Raw genomic sequence first — 21362 nt, forward strand, 5'->3', positions numbered from 1 at the left:
TCAGGGGTGGGCGCCATGGCTGAGTGGGCTTCAGGTTCCCTCGTTAGGCGTACAGGTCAAGAGGAAGATGCAAAGATTGTCTCCTGAGTATGGGAGTGGGCAGACCATTCTCCCCATTCTGCAGATCAGCCAAGTAAGGCTAGAAAAGTTCATGACCGACCTAGAGACTCACTGTTAGTTAGCTGGCTAGTTAGTGACCTAGCTAGTTAGTGAGTAAGCTAGCTGCTTAGTAAGCTAGCTAATTAGTTGGTTAGTGAGCTAACTAGTTAGCTAGTTAGTGAGTATGCTAGCTAGTTAGTTGGTCAGTGGCAAAGCCAGAACTAGAGCCGTGGCCCTTTGTTCTAAGCCATTTCACTGCATGCAGCCTCACTGCTCACTTTACCCTTCCTTGGTTGCTTACAGTGATGGCCGAATCAGATACATACTGAACAAGAATCATGTGAAGGTCGAGATTCCTTTGCTTTTTGGTGGGAAGTCACTGGAGCAGCTTCAGCCAATCCGGATGCCAGCTCTGGACCTCCAGGCCATCGGACTCCAGTGGCCTGCGCGAGAGTTCAGGCTGCCACCACTGACCATCCCCAAGTCCTACTCCCTTAGGGTTCCCCTCCTGGGTGTCCTGGAGCTCTCCACCAACATCTACAGCAACCTCTACAACTGGTCAGCTTCCTACACCGGCGGAAACACCACCGCTGATGCAGCCGGGCATGTCAGCTTCCAGTCCCGGTATCACATGAAAGCTGACTCAGCCCTCAGTCTCTTCTCCTACAGTCTGCAAGGTGAGCCAGTGCCCCACCCGCAGGGGTCATCTTACCAGGGGATTTGGGGTGTCAGTTATGGTGCCCATGCACTGGGTGATTAGGCGTGGCTTCTGGAGTGAAGAGGGCAGGGTGCCTCTTCCTGGTCTGGAACCCTGAGGAGAGGACCGGCCAGGGGACAGCAGGGCCCTGATGTGGGAGCATTCCTGGAAGGGACTCGGGGTACATCTCCTGGAGAGAAAGTTAAGGGTTGGCATGAGAAAGAGACCTTTGCCTGTTCTGTGTGACTCTAGAGGGACCACGGGCTGAGATGGGCTGCAGGGCAGGCGTCCAGAGGCCCCTTCTGCCGCCTTTGTCATGCTAGACACTGGTTGTGGGGCCACGTAGCTGCAGAAAGGCAAACCTTCCAGAAAATAGGAAGGCAGTGGGCTCCTTCTGGCTCCTTTTACAAACCTAAGGTTCTTGGTTAGGTAGGATGGGGTTTGCTCATAAAATGTCTGTGTTTTGTCTCTTTTTTGTTGTTGAGTCATTTCAGTCATGTCTGACTCTTCATGACCCCTTTTGGGGTTTCCTTGGCAGAGATACTGGAGTGGTTTAACATTTCCTCCTCCAGTCCATTTTACAGATGAGGAAACTGAGGCAAACTGGTGATTTGTCCAGGGTCACACAGCTAGTGTCTGAGACTGGATTTGATACTGTAGTGGTTTGCTATTTCCTTCTCCAACTCATTTACGGATGAGGAAACTGAGGCAAACAGGGTTAAGTGACTGGCCCAGCATCACCCAGCTAGTAAGTGTCTGAGGCTGTATTTCAGCTCGGGGACATGAGTCTTCATGACTCCAGGCCCAGCTCTCTATCTACTGATATGTCTTTGGAGATGTGAAAAATAGAAACATTCCATCCATTCATCCATCCACTCACTCATCTATCCATCCTTCTATCCATCCATCTTTCTACCCATTCATCCTTCCTTCTATTCATCCAGCCAGCCAGCCATCCTTCCTTCCATCCATCCATCTATCCATTCTTCCTTCCATTCACCCATCCATTCATCTATCCATTCATTCATCTATCCCTCCATCCGTCCTTCCTTCCATTCATCCATCCATCTACCTATCTATCCATTCTTCCTTCCATTCACCCATCCATCCATCCTTCCATCCATCCATCCATCTATCTTTCCTTCCCTTCACCGATTCATTCATCTATCCATCCATCCATCCTTCCTTCGTTCCTTCCATTCATCCATACATCTACCTATCTATCCATTCTTCCATTCACCCATCCATTCATCTATCCATTCATTCATCCATCTATTTGCTCCTTCCTTCATCTATCCATCCATGCATCCATTCATTGTTTCAACAAACATTTATTAAAGTACGTGCTACGTGCCATTCATTGTGCCCAGTCTTGAGGCCCCAAAGACAAAAATGAAATGATCCCTTTGGGCTTGAAGAAGCTTCGCTTATATTATATAGACACAAAATAGGCCCAGGGAAGTAAGTACAAGCTATATACTGAATAAATACAAAGATATTTGTGGGGGTGGGGAGAACCGAGATGAATGGGCTAGGCCTCAGACAGGAGAGGAGCCCTAACCCAAGACTTGAAGGAAGCTCGATACTTGAAGAGGTGGAGATGAGGAGGGAGGGCATTCCAGGCTTGGGAGTCACAGCCTCTGCAAAGGCCAGGAGGTAGGAGAAGAGGAAGTGGGCCAATGTGGCCAGAAGGGGAGGACTGTGTGCCGAGCAGGAGGAACCTTTCAACCCCAAGCAGAGGGATGCGTATTGGGTAAGCCTGGGGACTTCTTGTGTAGGGTGTGACTTGGCCACCTCCACCTCCTGCTTTAGGAGGATCCTTTTGGAGGGTGTGTGGAGGATGGGCTGGAGAGGCAGGAAGGCCAGTGAGGAGGAGGGCGAAGGCATTCACTGTGAGAGCAGAGGAGGGGGCAGTAGATGGGAGAGGGCATCAACAGGACCTGGTGTCGGTCCCTGGCCTAAGCCTCACCTTGCCAGGGTGGGCTTGAATGGCCCAGAGCACAAGGCCCCTGGCCTGGCCCTCTCTCCTCCTCCCTCCTGCCTCCCTCCCAGGGTTAAGTTCACCAGAACCACACATAGGCAATGAGAAGACACAGAAGCTGTGCTGCTTGGGGTCCCCACCACAAAATCAGCCCATCACAGGGCTTCTGGGGGAAGGCAGTGTGTGTACATATCTGTCCAGGCATGCTAGGGGCTGCGTGGAGTCTCAATAGCAGGGGATGGTCCCTGGAGGCACAGCTGGTCAGGAGGTGGGACTTGTGTTCAACCTCAGAGCACAGCTAGATAAAGAGAAGAGAGGAGAGACCAGGCCTAGAGAGTGACCTGAGCAAAGGCTCCCAGGCAGGTGGCAGCAGTGGCTGGTATGGAGGGGGGCCCAAGAATAGCCAGCCACACATTCCTGTAGTGCTCCAAGGCCCGTGGAATGTAATCTACCAGGAGGCCTTCTTAGGTCCATTTTATAGATGAAGAAACTGAGGCACAGAAGTTAAATGACTTTGCTAGTAGGTGGATGGGGTGTGTCTAGAGGAGTGATGGCAGATGCCACAACCCCCCACCCAGGCAGGTTGGGGGTCACATGATACAGATTTGGAGTCGAATGTTCTTGGGTCCTCTGGCATCCCCCTTTTTGTGGAAGGGCCAGCCCTCCTCTCTCTCTCTCTGTCTCCCTCTGTCTCTCTGTCTCTCTCTGTTTCTCTCTCTGTGTCTCTGTCTCTCTCCATCTGTCTCTCTCTCTGTCTCTCTCTCTCTGTCTCTCTCTCTATCTCTCTCCCTCTGTCTCTCTCTCTCTCTGTCTGTCTCTCTCTCCCCGCCCCCCCCATCTTAGCGGGGTCATTCACAGCCCAAGTCTTCATCGTTGCCTATGTTGGTGATTCCCCCATCTCCATCTCCAGCCCTGACATGTCTTGAGCCTCAGACCCCAGCCCTCATGCCTGCCCTTCTGACACCTCAGATGCTCCAATTCCCAAGCCAAAGCTCTCTGCCTTTCTTTCCAAGGTTCCTTGGGACTCCCCACTTTGGCCTGATGCCCTCCCACTGCCACAAGGCCAGGACCTCTGCCTCATCGTGGTCTCTTCCCTTCCCTTTCCTCCTCAATCCAGCCAGTTCCCAGGCCCTGTCTCCACTGCCACAGCAACGTCTGTTCTGTCATCTCTCACTTCCTGTGGGCCCAGCCTCCTTGCTGGCCTCTTTGCATCCTACCTTCCCTCCTGCAGGCCATTCTTCATCCTGCTGTTCTTGCTGCTTCTTGACTCAAACCCAATTCAGCACCTACTAAATAGTGTCCAGACACCCCTGGCAGCTTCCCTTTCCAGGCCCCCCCTCTCCCTAATGCCCTTGCTTGGCACCCCACGTTAGCCGCAGCTGATATCTCTTCTGCTTTCCTTGTTCTGGATGCCCAGACCACTTTGCCCCCTACCTCTGCCTCCTGAACTCTGGGCTGTTGCATAAGGCCCTGCTCTGAGGACCACCCTCCATGAAGCCTTTCCTGGCTTGCCTTATAGAAAAGGAGCCTGCCTTCCTCCACCCTCCTCTCTTCTGGGTGGTGGTTCAGGATTTACTATATGGCTGGTGTAGTTTTGGGTGGAGGTGCTTTGCCCTGACTATGTCTGGTCCTCCATGAGGGCAGGATGGGGACCCTGTCATACCCATGCCCAGCACCAGCCCAGGCACATGTCCTCAATGTTTGCTGAAGGAATGAAAAGAATGAACGGCTGCTCCCCTTCCTCTGCCTGGCTTATCTTCCCCCTCTCCTTTCTCTCCATGTGCTTGTCCTGGGCTTCTTTCTTCCCAGGACCCAGCCCAATGTCTGGCCCAGATACAGTAGAACTGCTTCTGCATCATTCCAGTCAAAACATGGCAATTAGCATCGTCTGGCAGTCCAGATAATGAGGACAGTCTGTCCAGGATCCCCACGAGAGGGTGGGCTTTGGATGGGTCCCCTGACCCTGATGATCGTGGCCTTGGGCTTGGGCTTGGACTTAGTATCTCTGAGAGTTTCATGATGGAGCAATGCAACATAAGAACTTCATATTTAGAGCCTCCCCTTTTAATTAAAAAGGAGGCTTTACAGAAAAGCCAGGGACAAGAACAGAACAGGCTGAGATCATGTGGGCAGGGTGGGATCTGCCCTGGCAGAAGGGTATGGCCACAAGGATGAGGTGACTGAGCCTGGATTAGGGTCAGAGTAGGAAGGTGTTCAAACAAACAAACAAACAAACTTCCTGCCAGTCAAATAGACCCCAGGATCAGCCTGATCAGGAAGTTTGAAAAGGCCAATCTTTGTTGACCCAGGATGGTGGGGAGTGTCACTTTTCCAGCTAGTTACAACTTAACACTTTAAGCAACCAGACTATACCTCTTCAAAAAGCCATGCTTTCTTTCATGTGGTTTCAGACTTCTTCCTCCAAGGCCCATCTTGGCCATTCTGTTCTTACTGTTCTTAGCTGGTCTGTAGTCCTTGGACGTAGACCATTCGATTCCCAGCTGGCTTATGCTCAGAGCCCCCACAGCCAAGCAGAACCTACCAGCGCTTGTGCCTTCACCCCCTCACTCGACCAATCAACATGTATTTATTGTGGACCTAGTAGGTGCATTCATGGGCTGGCCTCTGAAGCTACATGTTCAGAGAAGGAAATAGTCTTTCCTCCCGAAGGGCTTCCATTCTTATGGAAGGACATGTGTGTACAGAATAATCACCACTTAGTTACTAAACAAGCTCATGAGAGAGGGAGGGCACTGGCCAGAGGGGAAGTCTGGACTGAGATCAAAGACAGCCTCATCACTTCTGAGTGTGAGGAAGGAAGTTCTGGAGAGGATGTCACCTTTTTGTAAATATGGAGCCTCCCACATGCTTCCCTCTCTCTTTTCCATCGGCACCAAAGAGCCGTCACTTCATCTTTCTTTGACGGCATGGAGGCATCTTTTGAACACAAGTCACTGTGTGTGCTGCCTGTATGTGTGATATGAGCTCCAGAGCTGTGAAGTGAGAAAGGCTTAGTGGGTCCTTCCTCTCTCTCTCTCTCTCTCTCTCTCTCCTCTGGTCATTTGTCACGTTGCCCAGATCTTAGCAGCATCTCCGTAGCTTTGCTCTTTTCCCCGCTTCTTCTCCATCATAATCTGGGAAGAATTGAAGGTCGTTGGGGAAACCAGCCGACCTTGTTTAATTTCACCAGTAGCTGTCAGGGTCTGTATTACTAACATCTGATGGGCTTTGGCACGAGGGCTGCCTACCTGCCTCCCCCATGGAATAAAATGCGTGGGCTTTATGATAGCTGTGGGGTTTTGAAGTCCAGACAGCTTTGGTGAATTTCATCTTTGTAGACAGTTATGTTCTGTATGACTGAGGTTGCTAACAGACTGATCTCTGGATCGGTCAGGCATTGCCATCTTCCTGGAAGGTTTTAGCAAAGATTTTGGTTAGGTCGGATTGTTTGGTGCTATTGCTTAGTCATTTCAGTCATGTCCGACTCTTCGTGGCTCCATTTGGGGTTTTCTTGGCAAAAGTACTGGAGTGGTTTGCCATTTCCTTCTCTAGCTCGTTTTACAGATGAGGAAACTGAGGCAAACAGGGTTAAGTGATTGGCCCAGTGTTACTCAACTGCTAGGTATCTGAGGCTGGATTAGAACTCAGGTCTTCCTGACTCCAGGCCCAGTGCTCTATCTGCTACCTAGCTTCCCTGGATCAGATTATATTTACTTTATTCAACCAACATCATTTCTTTTTTTATCTTAGGATCTGGGGAAACAACTTATGACCACGGGAACACATTTACTTTATCCTGTGATGGATCTCTGCACCACAAATTTCTGGATTCAAATATCAAGCTCAGCCATGTAGAAAAATTTGGGAATAATCCAGCTTCCAAAGGTTTCCTAACATTTGATGCTTCCAGTGACTTGGGGCCACAGGTGTCCTTTTCAGTCCATTTAGATTCAAAGAGGAAGCTTCATTTGTCTGTCAAAGAAATCAAAGCAGACGGTCAGCTCACAGCTTCTTCCTTGTATGCTAAGAGCACGTATGCCTTGTCCTACCAGAGAGATGTCACCACAGGCCAGATTAGTGGAGAGTCCAATCTGAGGTTTGACTCCTCCTTCTTCCAGGCCACCAACCAGGTGATGGGCAGGTATGGGGACGGAAGCCTCTCTGTCACCTCTTCCTCCAACCTACAAGACGGCACTGTAAAAAACACTGCTTCCTTGACATATGAAAATAGCCAACTGACTGTGAAATCAGATACCACTGGAAAGTACTCTGACCTTGTGGGTGCCCACAAGCTGGACCTGACCTTGGCACGGCAGAGTGCTCTGCTCCGATCTGAGCACCAGCTTGATTTCCGGACCCTGAAGGTCTTCACCCTGCTCTCAGGGTCCCTCAATTCCCGTGGCCTTGAATTAAATGCTGACCTCCTGGGCACAGACCAAAGTAGCAGCGGAGCTCACAAGGCCACTCTAAGGATTGGACAAGATGGCGTGTTGACTAGTGCTACCACCAACCTCAAGATCCTTCCGCTGATGTTCGAGAATGAGCTGAATGCTGCCCTGGGACCTCTGGGAACATCCTTAAAGGTGACAACTAGTGCACGCTACCAGGAACACAGTGCAAAATACACTCTGGACGGAAAGGTGGCTCTCACAGAGGTAGCCCTGGGAAGCGTGTACCAGGCCACAGTTCTGGGCACGGACAGCAAAAACCTCTTCAACTTCCGAATTAACAAAGAGGGGCTGACGTTGTCAAATGACTTGATGGGGTCCTATAAAGAGACCAAGCTGGAATATGTGAACAGCCTGGCTATTGCTGAGTGGTCCTTGGATTTCACCTCCAGAGTTGATAACGTGCTAAGCCAAAACAAACTTTATCAACAGAGCTTCAATCTCCAGCTTCAACCTTACTCTCTCTTGGCTACCTTGAACAACAACCTCAGGTACAATGCCTTGGATCTCACCAACACAGGGAAGTTGAAGTTAGAGCCACTAAAGCTAAATCTGGGGGGTAACATGAAAGGCACCTATGGGAACGAGGAGATCAAGCACATCTACACCCTGACATATGCTGACTTGTCTGCAAGTTACAAAACAGACACTGTGGGCAAGGTGCGGGGCACAGAGCTGACCCACCACGTCAGCGCCAACCTTGCCGGACTGGCTTCTTCCATTGACATCAACACTGCCTTCACCTCAGAGTCCCTGCGTTTCAACAACGTCTTCCATGCCATGATGGAGCCATTCGTGTTGGCCATGGACGCTCACACCAAGGGCAATGGGCACCTGATCCTGGGTGGAAAGCACACGGGTCAGCTCTACAGCAAATTCCTTCTGAAAGCAGAGCCTCTGGCCCTTACATTCTCCCACGATTACAAAACATCTTCAGACCATCAGCTCCTTTCCGGTAGGAGCATCGAGACCGTGCTGGATCACAAAATCAGCACCCTGTTGACTCCAGCTGAGCAGTCCAACACCTGGAAGTTCAAAGTCCTGGCCAACAAAAATGAGTATAACCATGACCTCCAGACTTACAACACCAAGGACAGAGCAGGCATGGAGCTCAGGGCTGGGGCTGTTGCCGACCTCACTGTGCTTGACTCATCCATTGAGCTGCCATCTTTGTTCAAGGAGCCTGTTAATGTTATTGATGTGTTTGACTTGAGGACCATTGTTGATAAGCCTCAGGAATTCAGTCTCACTGGTAGTATCAAGTATGACAAGAACCTGGATGTTCATGTGATCAACCTTCCATTCTCGGAGAGCCTGCCAGCTTATTTTGAGAGGATCCGAGGGGCCATTCTAGCCACCCTCCAGAACCTCCAGAAGTACCTGAAAAGCATCAACATTGACCACTATGTGAAGCAGTACCGAGCAGCCTTAGATAAGCTCCCACAACTGGTTAATGACCTTCTCATTAACTTTAATTTTGAAGGACAAGTTATAAATGCAAAAGAGAAACTAATTGCTTTTATGGAAAATTATAAGATAACAGTTGATGATCTACAAATTTCGTTGGACAATGCCAAAATTAGACTCGATGAAATCACATCTCAGTTACAGACTTACTTGATACAATTTGATCAGTATATTAAAGATAATTATGACCTACATAAGTTAAAAGAATCAATTATAGAACTAATCAATGAAAAAGTTAAAGAATTAAAGGTTTTTGAGGAAAATTATAAAATCCGTTATTATGTAATGAGATCAATCCAAGATGTGTATGGATTGGTTGAAAAAATCAATGTAAATAAAATCCGCTTCATGGTCTGGCTTCAAGCTCAGATTCTTGAGAAGCTGCAGCAGCTGAACCAACAGATTCAGAATATCGATTTCCAGTACTGGGCTGATTGGCTGAAAGGGCAAGTTGAGGACATTGATGTCAGAGTGTGTACAGAATTCTTGAGAACATCATTGCCAATCCAAGAATTAAGCAATATTGTTGAGTATATCAAAGATATTGTCATGAATCTTTTGGAAGATTACAAGGTGGCTGAGAAGATCAATGTTTTTCGAGCTAAAACCTATGAGCTTATTCATAAGTATGAAGTACACAAACAGGTCCAGGTCCTAATGGATAAATTAGTCCAACTGGCCAACCAATACAAGCTGAAAGAAACCACTCAGAAACTGACCAATGCCTTGAAAAAAATGGAAATCAAAGCGTACTTTGAGAAACTGCGCACTCTTGTTGATAAGGCCGTCAAGAAAGCCCAGACAGCTCAATTTGAGCAGCTGATTGACGAAGTGAACAAATTCCTTGACCTCTTAGTAAAGGCGCTGCGGTCTTTTGATTACAACCAGTTTGTGGATGAAGCCAACAAAACAATCCATGAGCTGATCCAGAAAATCAATGAAGAAATCCGAGCTCTGGAGCTTCCACAGAAAATTGAGGCCACCAGATTGTATGTAGCAATGGTCGGAGCCACACTCGCCGACTACCTGGACGAGATCAAAGATACCCAGCTGACAGTGATCACTGACTGGTTCTGGGATGTCATGAGTTCGACTTATGTAACTGACATCACAGAGAGATTTCAGGAAATCCTCGAAGACACACGAGACCGACTCTACAAATTGGACATTCAGAGGGAAATCCATCGTAGCCTACAAATCATCAGCCAGGTTTACAACACCCTCGTCACCTATATCGTGGACTGGTGGATGCTGATTGCCAAAGAGCTAACTGACTTTGCTGAGCAGTACCACATCAGAGATTGGGCTGAGAGTGTAAAAAGGCTGGTGGAGCATGGCTTCACTGTCCCTGAGATCAAAACGGCCCTTGGCACCCTGCCTGCCTTTGAGGTTAGTCTCCGAGCTCTACAAGAAGCCACCTTTCAGACTCCTGATTTCATCGTTCCCCTGACAGACTTAAGGATCCCTTCTGCACAGATCAACATAAAGAAATTGAAAGAAATGAAGGTTGCAACCCAGTTTACCACCCCAGAATTTTCCATCCTCAACACCTTTGTGGTTCCATCCTTTACAATTGACCTCATAGAAATCAAACTCAAGATCATTAGGACCATTGACCAAATCATGTCCAGTGAATTCCGGTGGCCCCTGCCAGAAATCTCTCTGCAGGATTTGAAGGTGAAAGACACACTTCTTGCCGCACTCACCCTACCAGACTTCCATCTCCCAGAGGTGACCATCCCAGAAATTGTCATTCCGAAGCTCAGCCTAAATGAATTTCAGGTTCCTGATATTCAGATCCCAGAATTTCAACTTCCCCAAATCCCCGACACAGTCATCGTCCCAACCTTTGGCAAAGTGTCTGCTGCTTTGAAAATCACATCTCCCTTTTTCACCCTGGATGCCAGTGGGTTTGTTGAGAACACAACTACCTCAGAAAGGAGCCCAGAGATTTTGGCCTCCATGACTGCAGAAGGACAATCCACAGTGGACCTCCTGGCTTTCACTTTTCAAGCCAATGCACACCTCTCAGCCCCTGAAATGGAAAGGCTGATTTTGAAGGAATCTCTACAGTTATCCAGCAAGTACCTGAAGGCAGAGCATGACAGTGAGATGATGTTTTTGGGAACCTCCATCCTTGGCAAAGCAAACACTCTGGCCAGTATCCACACAGACAAAAATACAGTGGAGCTGGGCAACAACCTGTCTCTCAAGCTAGAGAAGCAAGTGACCTTTGACAGTAACACAAAATATTCTCATAAACTGAACCTTCCTCAAATGGACTTTTCAAGCCAGACGGACCTGCACCATGAGCTGAGGGTGCTGCTGGTGCTGGGGCACGTGGCAGTGATTTCCACTGGGACGGGGTCATGGAAATGGGCCTGCCCCGACTTCTCAGATGAGGGGACGCACAAGTCCCTACTCAGGTTCACTGTGGAAGGACCAGTAGCTTCATTGGACATGTCCAATACCATCAACAGCAAACACATAAAAGTGAACCAAAAACTGTCCTCTGAATCTGGTTTCCTCAATTTTGCCAAATTTGAAATCCAATCTGAAGTTCAGTCCCAACATGTAGGCCAGAGTGTGTTGAATGCTCGAGGCTCAGGGATGCTGGGAGAGATGAAGGGAGAGCTCATAGGCACCCATGATGCTCGCTTAAATGGGAGGGTTACTGGAACCTTGAAAAACTCTCTGTACCTCGTGGTGCAGCCATTTGAGGTTGGTGCAGAAGTGAACAATGAAGGCAACATGAAGGTGAGCTTTCCCCTAAAGCTGACTGGCAAGATTGATTTCCTCAACAACTATGCTCTGGTTCTGAGCTGCCACGTACAGCAAGTCAGTTGGCAATCAGGTGCCAGGTTCAATCAGTACAGATACAGCCAGAATTTCTCTGCTGGAAACAGCGAGAACAGCCTTGAAGCTCATGTGAGCATGAATGGGGAAGCCAACCTGGATTTCCTAAATATTCCTCTTACAATTCCTGAAATGACTCTGCCTTATACCAAGATCACGACTCGCCCTCTGAGAGACTTCTCCCTGTGGGAAAGGACAGGCTTGAAGGACTTCCTGAAGACCACCAAGCAATCCTTTGACTTAAGTGTTAACGCTCAGTACAAAAAGAACAAAGACAGTCATTCCATCCTGTTCCCCCTCGGAGCTGTTTATGATGCCCTCAATCTAAAAATTGATGCTCTCCATCAGCACTTTGAGAAAGGCAGGGACCAAGCATTAGATTTCCTAGCAAAGTCATACAATGAAGCAAAGGTCAAGTTTGAAAAGTACAACGTGGAAACGTCCCTTGACAAGCTCCCTAAGACCTTGAGGATTCCAGGCTACTACATCCCAATGCTCAACATCAAAGTCTCCCCATTCACAGCAGAGATGCCAGCATTTGGCTACATGGTGCCCAAGGAGATGAGCACCCCTGGTTTCACCATCCCTGGCATTGGCTTCTCCATGCCATCTTATACCCTTGTCCTGCCATCCCTCGAGTTTCCAGTGCTTCATGTGCCAACGAGCCTCCAAAAGCTCACCCTCCCAGAAGTCAAGATTCTGAGGCCATCAGACCACATCCCAATTCCAGCCATGGGTAACTTCACCTACGATTTTTCCTTCAAGTCAAGTGTTATTACACTGAACACAAATGTGGGCCTATATAATCACTCAGATATTGTGGCTCATTTCAGGTCATCCTCTTTCTCCGTCATCGATGCTTTACAGTATAAGTTAGATGGGACGACTAGTTTGACCAGGAAAAGGGGCCTGAAGCTAGCCACGGCTCTCTCCTTGAATAACAAATTTGTGGAGGGGAATCATGACAGTACCATCAGCCTGACCAAGAAGAACATAGAAGCCTCTGTGAGCACCATAGCCAAAGTCCAGTGCCCAATCCTGAGAGTGAATTTCCAGCAGGAGCTCACTGGGAACGTGAAGTCCAAGCCCACCATCTCTTCCTCCATCAAACTCAAGTATGACTTTAACTCTGCCCAGTTGCGCAGCAGTGCCAAAGGGAACGTAGACCACAAGCTCACCATGGAAAGCTTTGCCCCTTACTTGTCCATTGAGGCAGACACCAAAGGCAGTATGAGTGGCTCAGTCCTTTCCCAAAAGTATTCTGGGGCCGTCTCCAGCGAGGCCAACTCCTACTTGGACACCAAGAGCATGCGCTCTTCAGTGAAGCTTGAAGGAACCTCCAAAGTGGATGGCATCTGGAACATGGAGGCAAAGGAAACCTTTGCCGGGGAGGCTTCTGTCGGGCACATCTACGCTATCTGGGAACACAGCGGAAAAAACCATTTACAGCTGAGGAGGGGGTTTTCAACAAACGGAGAGCAGAATAGCAAAGTGACATTAGAGTTGGCTCCGTGGACAGCATCCAGTGTGATTCAGGTGCATGCCAGCCAGCCCAGTTCTCTCTTTAAGAAGGCCTCCCTTGACCAGGTGGTGACCCTGACTGCCAGCCTCAAGGAACAGCGGGCCAGCTGGAAAGGTGAGGGCCACATTCAGACAGCGTCCCTCAGTCACAACCTTCAGCTGTCTAATGACCCAACCGAAATCCGTCTGGACATGGCCAGCTCCTTGGAAGGCTACATGTCCTTCCTGAAAGACACCCTCCTGCCAGTTTATGACAGTAGTCTGTGGGACATCTTGAAGCTGGATGTGACCACCAGTGCTGACAAGAAACAGTACCTCCATATTTCCAGCGCCCTTGTTTATACCAAAAGTCACAATGGCAAGCAGTTTTCTATCCCTGTGAAAGAAACAGCCAATGAATTCATCATCTCTGGACCAGAACTGAAGTCCTTGATCACACCAACCTCCAGCCTTGAGAGTGGCTACATAAAATTAGCCAAGAAGACAAGCGTGGCACCATTTGCTCTCAATTTACCGTCACTGCCCCAAGTAAAATTTCCCAAAGTGGAAGTGTCCACAGAATACTCTACGCCAGAAGGGTCCACACTTCCCTTTTTTGAGGTGACTGTACCTGAGTTCCAGATAACCCTGTCCCCATTCACTCTCCCCAAAAAGCTTCCCTTCGCCGGGACCATCTTGGATCTGAATGAGGTGGCTAACAAAATTGCAGACTTTGACCTGCCGAGCATCACCATGTCTGAGCAGAACATCAAGGTCCCAACTCTGACCTTCTGGCTGCCCGCAGGAATCTTCCTGCCTTCCTTTGGAGCTCTGGCTGGAGACTTCCAAGCAGCATCACCAGTCTACAACACTTCCTGGAACGCCAGCCTGAAGTGGAAAGAAGACCATTTGGAGACTGCGCTCGAGGCCACGTGCAGCAGCACAGTGCAGCTGCTAGAGTACGATCTCAACTGTAAGAACAAGGTTTACTCTCTCCCCTCTGAGCTAGGGGTCCCCACAGGGTGATCCAGGAAGGAAGCATGCACCCAGGCAGCAGCATCTCAGAATTAGAGAAAGTCCTTGACAAAAACCAGCTGAAAAACTACATGGCCAAAAGAAACCTTTGGGACAGGTTGGTTTTTGTAATAATAAACATCTCCTAGATGTTTATGGGAGATGGAGATTTGCACAGTGTCTGGCCCACACACTCTGCTATGCCAAGTTGCAATGGAATGATAAGGTTTTTTTTTCACCATCCTTGGTTCATTGAACTTTATAAAGACAGCTTGGCTTATTAAGCAAACAGCAGCTGTTCCTGTGCCCCGACGGCAGGAAGTGGCCCTGAGAAGCTGCCTCTTCTTTGTGTGCAGACACTTCAGCACAACTCTCCTTTGGGGAAACAAAGTGGGGTGCCTCCTCAGAGGCAGAGAGTGTGGCTCAGCAGCGGGCAGCCTCACAGAGAACTGAATCCATCCAAACCATTTCCCGGCTAGGCCTGAGAATATCCAAGTCATGGCTTTTTTTTGATAAACAATCTTATTTTTCAAAATTGTGGCAATTTCATTTCTCACCAGTTGGAAATTCAGAATAATAAAAATCATTATTTTATCAATAGCTACCACTTATATAGCGCTTTAAAGTTTACAAAGCGCTTTACAAATATTTTCTCATTTGGTCCTCACAGGCACCCTGGGAAGGAAGTAGTTATCTTCATTTTACAGCTTAGGGAACAGGCAGCCAAGAGGGAAGGGTGTCACAGCCAGCAAGTGTGTGAGGCTGGATTGGAACACAGGTCTGTCTGACTCCAGGCCTAGTAGTCTATACCATGGGGTGGCCCCAGCTGAATTCTTACCTGTTGGGTCTGCGCACATTCAGCGGTCTTCCTTGTTCACCTGGCAGCCTGTGCAATCTCTTTCCCACAGATGGGGCCACATATGCCTTTGAAGATGGTGTCTTGGGGGGGAAGGCATCTGGCTCATTCTCCCACAAGGAACTGAGTGCTGAGTATGAAGATAGCTTTAGGTTTCAAGGCCTCAAGTAAGTATGGCCTCATGTGCAGCAGAGGGAGCCAGGATTTGGTTCAGTAAACATACAGAATGTCAATCCAAAGGCGGTACCAAGCATTTCCAGGGTGGGGTTGGGGGATATTGGCCCCTGTGGGGGTGGCAAGTGGGGGTGCTGCTGAGCTGAGCCCTGGCAGAGCAGAAGGGAGAGGGCCAGGTCTCAACACCATGAATGGCTGAGGACAGAGCATTACTTTTCAGAAACTTGGAGAAAACCACAACCTTCAAAGTCACCAGTCCCACCTTCACCAATGTCCTCATGAACTACCAGAAAGACAGAAACAGCTGCTCCCTGATGATCTCCTCTTCTCCCATCGGCACCCTGGGCCTGGATTCCCAGAAAAGCCCCCAGGTTCTTCAAAAAAAGATATACTACCTCCCCCAGGTGAGGGCACCTGGGCATAGCAGAGGCAGGGTGAGCCTGCCCAGCTGGGTAGTGGGCAAAGGGCCCCTGGAATGTTCCACAGAGCCAGGAGCTTTTGGGTCTGGGAGCTTTCTAGAAACTGAGGCAGGTTGATTTGTTTTGTCCTCAGGAGTCATTATTTTATTGATGAAGCCAAGTATGGCTTGGCTCTGTACCTCCTTGGACAGGCAGCATCTCCCCAGATGGCCCCAGTCTCCCAAGCTCCATTCCCAACAGAGGCAAACAGGGAATTGCCAGATTTCTGGTCTGACTGGAAAGGAGGAGATCACACCAGAAGTCATCAGTCCAGCTCCTTCCTTCCCAGTTTTACTTAAGGGAAAACCAAGGTCTACCAGGAAAGTAGTTAAGGTTTCACAGCTAGTAAAGGAACAAGTTGGAATTGGAACCCAGGGCCTCTGACTCTGCCCCAGGGCTCTAACATAACATAACATCATAACATCCTCACTGTAGCCAAACAGGGCCAGGAAGAATTGGCTGAAGAGGTCACTGGACCCTTGATCTCCTGTTGCTTTCTGAAGCTTATCAGAGCCTTAGCAGGACAGGGTTCTTCTCCTTCCTGAGCCACTCCTGTTCCCCTCTCTGTTGCTCCCTCCTCCCCTCTCTATCCCCTCCTTTTCCAGATGTCCTCCCTCTATTTGGAAAAGCCACAAATGGCAGAGGCAGGAAGGGCCCCACCCTGGGCTGGGTCTTGGCTCCAGTAACCAGGCTTTCTCTATCATCCCTTCCTCCAGTGCCTTTGTTGGTCCCTGATGCCATCTCCCCCCTAAAAGGTGTGCCAGGGGGAATGAGGTGGGATAGAGAGAGTCAGGGGCCTGAGCTTCCATCCTGCGTCAGTGACTGACTTACCTACCATGGGGTCCTAGCAGAGTCATTTTCCCAAGAGGTGTTGGGCTAGATGAACTCGAGCATTGGCCACCTCAGCTGCATCTATCTCCTTCTTCTTTGCAGAGGAGGATATGGGGAGGAAATTAACTGCCAAGTTCTCAGAGCAGTCTAGGCATCAAATCAATTGACCCATTGGCATGCACTTATTATTCACCTATGTTTCTGGCCTTGGCAGGTGCCAGAGATACAAGGACCGAAAAGGAAACAGCACTTACCTTCCAAGGCCTTATTTTCCAGTTAGGTCCCTAGCTAAGTCCACACGGTATAAATAAAAAATTATTTTTGAGAGGGAGGACACTGGCGGCCGTGGAGACCAGAAAGGGTCGCCAGCCACAGGGGCTGTTCGTACTGACTCTAGAAAGGAGTTAGGAATTCTGGGCAGTAGAGGTGAGGAAGGAGATGACCAGGAAGGAGAGACAGGGTCTCATGTGAGAGGAATCCCAGAATTGTAGAGATGTTGGGAAATAAGAGGGAAGAAGTCAGGAAAGAGGGCAAGGGGTAGGTAGTGAATGGGGTCCAAAGCCAAGTAGAGTCTTTGTCTTTGCTCCAGGAGGTGAGAGGGAGCCATTAGGTTTATTGAGGAGTGGGGTGTGGCATGCTTAGGCCTGTACTTTAGGAAAATCCCTTTGGTGGCCGAATGGAGGATGGACTGGAACAGGGAGGGACCCAAGGCAGACAAATGCCCCAGCAGCCCCTGCCATAGTCCAGGTGTGAGGTGATGAGGGTCTGTACCAGGGTGGGGAGCAGTCAGAGGACAGGAGGGGGCTGGGCAGGAGAGGAGGAGGAGGGTCTGCACCAGGGTGGGGGGCAGTCAGAGGAGAGGAGGGGGCTGGGCAGGAGAGAGGAGGAAGGCCCCTCTGCATCAGCAACTTGTGATTTCTACATGAAGGGTATAAATGATGGTCATAATGAAGAGGAATCAGGCAGATGGAATTGTTTGAAAAAGAAACAGAGATACATGCAAGCGCCAATGGAAGCTTAAAGGCCAAATTCCATTTGGAAACTGTTAGAAGTGAGCAGAACCTCTTGGGAAACCATAGAGAAATTGCAGAAATGCCATGGACACTCAGGTTAATAGGAGGCCCTCCCCTTGCGATGTTTTCTTTTGCTCAGGTCTCTCCTGAAAGGAAGCTGGACCTAATGGAGATAGTGATGTCACAGCAGAGTCCTGACGTCCTTCAGCTCAGAGTGAACTGGAATGAGGAGGCAGTCTCCGAGCTGGCACAAACCCTGGCAGCCACCTTGCACCGGGCAGGAGAGACCCTCTACCTCTATGCAGACAGGTGTCACCGGGAGCAGACCGGCCTGGATTTCAGCAGTGCCTCTCGCAAGCTGTGGATACTCCTCCAGAAGACAGCAGACGAAGTATATAATGGGGCCCTAAACCAGATAGATGAGGTGGACTCGGAGCTGCGCCGGGCCACCAGCAAGGCCGCCGACACATTCCAGCAGTGGGAGGACAGCGCTCAGCATCTCTACCAGGCAGAACAAGCCAATGTCTGGGATCTCAAGAACCAGGCCTTCGACGGGGCCCTGAGGCTCACACAGGAATATCACAAGAAAACCCTGCTGCTGATGGACTCCAGCGTTGAGCTGCTGAAGGTCAGCCAATTCCAGCTGCCGGGGCAGGCCACTGGGTACACAGGTGATGAGCTCTACTCCATGGTCCTGCACCAGGCTGGTAAGGCCTTGTCCCAGGCTTATTCCAGATTCCACCGAGCCTTAGAAGCACTGATTTCCTACATAAAGGATCTGGATGAGAACGCAGCCTTCCCAGACCTCCAAAAGAGACTCGGGGAACTTCGAGAGAATCTGGAGGGATTTTCCGAGGACATCCAACACAAGCTCAATTTGCTTCAGGCAGCCAAATTTTCAGACATTCTGATTTCTCTGCAGTCATTCACTGATGAGGTTTTCCAACAGGTGGAAAAAAGTATTACAGTTTTAAAGGAGAAAACATTTGCTTCTTTCAAAAATGAATTTCTAGACCTTGTTGGCTTCATTTCCGATCTCACCCCACGGGTACTTATACACCTGAGAAATAGTCTCTGGAATCTGCATTCATTTGTTCTGACCCAATTTCAGGAAATTTCTAGAAAACTAAGCCAGCTTCATGACTATGTGAAGATTCTTCGGGAAGAATATTTTGACCCAAATGTTGTTGGATGGACAGTGAAATACTATGAAATTGAAGACAAGTTAATCAATTTGGCCAGAAAAATCATCGATGCCCTGAAGGATTTCCAATCTAAAGCCTTTGAGGGTTTTCTCACCTGGGCTTCCAAACTGACAGATGAAGTAGAAAGGCTCACGAACACAAACGTCCAGAAGTACCTTGACCTCCTCCGTGATGCTGATGGAAAAGGAAAAGAGAGGCTCCGTGAGGTCTCCATGGCGGCCCAGGAAAGGATTGGCGTGTGGGCCACAGCAGCCAAGAGGAAGGCTGCGGAGCATCATGAGCTGCTTGTGGCCCACCTGCAAGGCGCCTCAGATGGGCTCTCTCGGGGTCTCCAGTGGGCCACTGAAAAGGCAATGAGGCTCATCAGCCTCTCTGTCCAAGGCTGCCATGCGCTCCTTATGTACATGGCTGAGCTTCTGTACAGCCTCCAGGGGGTGACCACCAGCTACGTTCAGGCCCACCCAGGGCAACTGACCATCAGTGTGCCCTACCCTTTTCACTAGCACCAATTCACCAAAGAGCCCAAACTAAAGGGCAGTGTCCTTGGGGGAAACCTTCAGGGACTCACACAAGACAACTCCAAAAAGAAGGAAGACCTGGAGAGTGGCTGATCATCCCCTTGCTGATGGCCAGCTCACTGGGCACCTGATTGCTGAGCAGATGAAGAAGCAAATCTAGGCCTGAGTGACCCATGTTCTTGTAGTGCATTCAAAGATGGCACCACTCACCCTGGGACAGCTTGGAGTCCATGAGTCTCCCCCTTACGAAGAACTCACTTCATCCAAGGGCATACAATTAGAGGATGTGGAATTGTATTGGTGACAGGTGCTGCTAATCAGGGTGTCAGAACTTTATGGAACTATGACTTTGTAAGGTGGGGAGAGAGAATGAAAATTATAATCTGAGTTATTTAGCTGGACTTGGAAAATACAAATAAATGAATTGTTTATTATATCTTCTTAAGCTAAGTGACCAGTCTTTCATAAACTACTGAGAGCTCTCTCCTGGGAGCATTAGGGAGCATTGACACATTTTGAGCAGTAACACGCTCTCACCTCAGCCTTAGAAAGATTAATTTGCCAGCGATTGCTGCCTGTGGCCCCTGCCAGGCATGGCTCTCCATGGTGTCAGGGTCAGCAACAGCACTGGAAGGGCCCCCTCTAAACCCCCTTTCCTCATCTCAGCATCCCACCTCCAGAAGCAGCTTGGAGCCAACTTCTAAGTCAGAACTGGAAAAGACCAGAGAAACCCTCTGGTCTGAACCCTCCTTTCCCATATTAAAAAAAGAAGACACTGAAGCCCCTAGAAGAGAAACCTTGCCCAGAACCAAAGCCCAGACTAAAATGCAGGGCACCCAACTTAATAATATCAGCCTAGTGTCTCACTGTTCTCAGAAGAAAAAGCATTTTATAAAGTGTTGTTCATTCCTTATTGTTATCTCCACAGTGGTAAAGGGGCCTTCAGCAATTGTCTGTTCTATCCTAGACCTGATCAACCCACCCTCCCCCATATCACCCCCAAATACTGCATTTGGCCTTTGCTAGAATATCGCCAATGAAGAGTATCTCCTTTTGAGGGGAGGGGGTGCATTTCACTTCTGGATGTTCTGATGCTTAGGAAGTCTTTCTTTACATCAACCCTAAATCAAATTTTCTGTCAATGTTCCTACTGCCATTGCTCCTGGTGCTTTCCTCTATGGCCCTCTTCCACGTGGCAGCCCCTCAGATGAAACACTATCTAGCCATGACTTCTGTTTGTGAGTTAATAGCTTGAACTGAGGTGTAGAATTATATATTGGTGTGGATTAAATGTCATCTTATTAGTTTCTGCCTGTTGTTCTGGCCTTCAGAGGCCTTTTTTGGATCCTGACACTCAGTGTTTCAACAGCCTCCATTTGGTGTCATCTACATATTTTACAAGCACTCCTTTATAGCCTTATCCAAGAACTTGGATGATAACAACAGTAACTGTAACACAGCAGAGAGCCAAGCATGGCCTCTTGGATCTGGCCATTCAGCTAATTCTGACTATGCTAACATGCATAGAAATGGCTCTACTATATCCACGAGATTGTGAAAAGCTTGGCTAGAACCTCAGTAGACTATACTTTGGTCATTTCCCTCATCTGCCAGTCCAGGTTTTTATTTTGTTTTGTTTTGTCAGGAAAGGAAATGGGGTTAGTCTGGAATGACCTATTCTTGATGAAGCTCTGTTGGCTTTTTGTGATCACTGCTTCCCTTTCCAAAGGCTCACAAACCATCCCTTTAATAATGCATGCCAGGATTTTGATGGGAATTTAGGTCAAGCTCACTGGCTTAAAGATTTGAGATTTCTCTCTTAACTTGCTGTTGTCTTCATTGACAGCACCTCACTTCTCTTCAAGACCTTTCAGAGGTCACTGTCACCCAATCAGCAATCACAGTACCCTATGATATAGTTCATCCAAGCTAAGTAGCTTGACTGAACTCATCCAAGAGAGCCAGATGCTCTCATCTCCTCACTCACATTCACTTTCAAACAGTTAACCATTTCTGTGCTGTCTTTCCATTCATTTAAAAAAAGGAACAGAAAAATTAGAGTTGAGATGGGGAAGGAAAAGGAAGGGAAGGGGAGGACAGGGGAAGGGAGAGAATAAGCATTTCTATACTGCCTACTATGTGCCAGGCACTGTGCGAAGCAATTTGTAATTCACATTTCTCACCGGATTCTGTTATCTTTACCCCTTTCACTGTGAAGAGTTATTCTTTCTTTGGCGCTTCTCTT

The 21362-nt window shown here is 48.7% G+C and overlaps 1 protein-coding gene across 5 annotated transcripts in view; it reads left to right on the top strand.

Moving 5' to 3' along the window:
• APOB (apolipoprotein B) overlaps positions 1–21362 on the top strand; it is a 44247-nt gene that overhangs the window by 22290 nt on the left and 595 nt on the right. For 3 of the 5 annotated variants that reach the window (XM_036752498.1, XM_036752499.1, XM_036752500.1), the window contains exons 25-29: positions 403–776; positions 6528–14021; positions 14971–15085; positions 15313–15496; positions 17534–19562. In XM_036752498.1, the coding sequence (XP_036608393.1) occupies positions 403–776; positions 6528–14021; positions 14971–15085; positions 15313–15496; positions 17534–19102 (9736 nt within the window). In that variant the 3' untranslated portion in view covers positions 19103–19562. The other 2 variants (XM_036752501.1, XM_036752502.1) reach the window with 2 other exon arrangements.

This window comes from Trichosurus vulpecula, chromosome 3 (assembly GCF_011100635.1).
Source record: "Trichosurus vulpecula isolate mTriVul1 chromosome 3, mTriVul1.pri, whole genome shotgun sequence".
Lineage (NCBI taxonomy): Eukaryota > Metazoa > Chordata > Mammalia > Diprotodontia > Phalangeridae > Trichosurus > Trichosurus vulpecula.